The following is a 2,423-nucleotide window of genomic DNA, read 5'->3' as shown; positions in this document are numbered from 1 at the left end:
TGACTGACTGGTTACCTCAAGAAGCAATGTGTTCTCCATTTTTAAAGGTGTTCAAGACACCTTATGGTTATGTTACAGTAAGGATTCTTTTTGGATATGATTGAGTCTAGAGGGCCACTATGAATCACTTATAGATATATTTTAAAAATGCTACTTGATGGCTATTTTGACCATGAAACAGTTTTTTTTTTAATTCTGACATTACTTTGATCTGATTCTGCTTTTGTTCATTTCTACAGGTGCAGGCTACTGAAGATCATGTCAGGGAGCAATGAAAGTCTTCCAGAAGTGTTTATTTTATTAGGTTTCTCAAACCATGCATGGCTTGAGCTTCCTCTGTTCCTCATTCTCGTTTTCATCTATCCTTTGACTCTTCTGGGCAACATTTCCATCATTCTAGTCTGTAGGGTGGACCACCGCCTCCACAGCCCCATGTATTTTTTCCTCTCTAATCTCTCCTTTGTGGACATCTGTTATACCACAAGCATTGTTCCCCAGATTTTGTTCAATTTAGGGAGTTCAAAGAAGACAATCAGTTACATGGGATGTGCCATTCAACTTTATTTTTTCCATTTTATGGGGGCCTCAGAGAGCCTTCTCCTGGCTGTCATGTCTTTGGATCGCTATGTAGCTATCTGCAAACCACTTCGCTACACTCTCATCATGAACCATCAGATCTGCATCTTACTTGTGTCCATTGTATTGTTAAGTGCCCTGATGTATGCTGTGCCAGAGGCTACTTTGACATTACAGCTGCCAATGTGTGGACACAATGAATTGGACCACGTGGTGTGTGAGATTCCTGTACTGATCAAGGCTGCCTGTGGTGATACGAGTTCCAATGAACTTGGGCTTTCTGTGGTCTGTGTATTTTTCCTTGCTATTCCTTTGGCCTTAGTTATTACCTCCTATGCTTATATTGGGCAGGAGGTTATGAAAATTCAGTCTGCAGAGGGGAGGAAGAAAGCCTTTGGAACCTGTTCTTCCCATCTCATTGTTGTCTTATTGTTTTATGGCCCTGCAATTAGTATGTACCTCCAGCCCCCTTCTTCTATTACCAGGGATCAGCCTAAATGCATGGCTCTTTTCTATGGTGTTGTGACCCCTACACTTAATCCCTTCATCTACACCCTGAGAAATAAGGATGTGAAAGGGGCTCTAGGCAATTTATACAGGAGAATCTTCAGATCCAAAGGAGGATTAACATTCAGTGTCAAATAGCTATGAGTAAGGTTTAAATTATTCTCAAAATTGTGTAGTAAAGAGAACCCTGAATTTGAAGTTAGTTGCCTTGGGTTCAGCTCTCAATTCTACTACTTGATCCATATTTCATAGGAGTTAAGACATTTTATTTTTTCAGACCATTTTTCTCACATATGAAATCATGAAGAAGAACTAATTTATCTCTGAAGTTACTTTAATCTCTAGATGCTATGACTGTAAGATGTCTACTACTACCACCATATCATATGGGCATCTAGATCTTGAACTTAGCCTTAAAGTTCTTAGATTGTGGACAGTTAACGATAGAGGCCTTGTGTTATCTAAATTTGTATCTAGTTTACTATCTATGATAGGACCTATTGCAGGTACTTGAATGAGTGAATCAACCAAATCTATCATATTTGAAGCCATTTTCCCAAATATGAGAATTTATGGAAAACATATTTTGGTTATGATCAGATCTTGCACTCAGTCACAGAAATGTATTCAGAAAGAAAAAATTAGTATGTATATTAGAATTTCCTCTACCAAGGATATATGAGTTAAAATAAATATGAAATTCTTTACCTAGAAATTTCTCTTTTGATTAGGTTTTTTTTTGCATATGGGAGCAATGAAAATCTGCAGATAACAATATAAATCACATCAAGATTTTTATTAAAAAGTATCAGGTATGAAGAGGATAAGATAACCAGACAAGACACCTTTCACAGATAGGGAAAAGGGGAGAACTTTTAGCTTAATTATTATAGTAGGGACTATCAATAAAAAAGAAAATTAGCATTTAATGATATTGAAAATCTCTTGCACTAGTAGTATCAATGCAGCTGTAAAAATAAAGGAAGCTGTTAATACTAACAAAAAAACTTTACATGAAATATCTCCAGTGAGGGTCTGATATCCAAGACATAAATGGAAACAATAAAACTCTATAAGACCAAGAACCATTGCTTAAAGGATAAATGGAGCCAAAAATACAAGCATTTTTCAAATGTAGAATTAGAAAATACTAATAACCATATGAAATATTTTTCCTAATTACTATTATTAAGAGAAATGCAAATCCAAAATAAAGCATCTTTTAGGTCCCATTTCACGCTCAATAAGGTGACAAGGATGGCAAAAACTGCAAATTGTTACTTTTGGAAGAGTTACAAAAGATAAGTATATCAACTCTTGTTGATGGAACTCTTAAATTG

The 2,423-nt window shown here is 35.9% G+C and overlaps 1 protein-coding gene across 1 annotated transcript; it reads left to right on the top strand.

The window, feature by feature from the left end:
• Positions 1-245: 245 nt before the first annotated feature.
• Positions 246-1,748, top strand: LOC140523602 (olfactory receptor 2B11-like). Its single transcript, XM_072638407.1, has one exon. It carries the CDS (start codon positions 259-261, stop codon positions 1,219-1,221), a length of 963 nt encoding a protein of 320 aa, XP_072494508.1. The 5' UTR covers positions 246-258; the 3' UTR covers positions 1,222-1,748.
• Positions 1,749-2,423: the final 675 nt, after the last annotated feature.

Source organism: Notamacropus eugenii, chromosome 2 (genome assembly GCF_028372415.1).
Source record: "Notamacropus eugenii isolate mMacEug1 chromosome 2, mMacEug1.pri_v2, whole genome shotgun sequence".
Classification (NCBI taxonomy): domain Eukaryota; kingdom Metazoa; phylum Chordata; class Mammalia; order Diprotodontia; family Macropodidae; genus Notamacropus; species Notamacropus eugenii.
This window is presented reverse-complemented; position numbering and strand designations above follow the sequence as displayed.

Excerpts from the sequence above, each read along its gene's own strand:
- LOC140523602 (XM_072638407.1), top strand. The coding sequence starts at position 259 with ATGTCAGGGAGCAATGAAAGTCTTCCAGAAGTGTTTATTTTATTAGGT.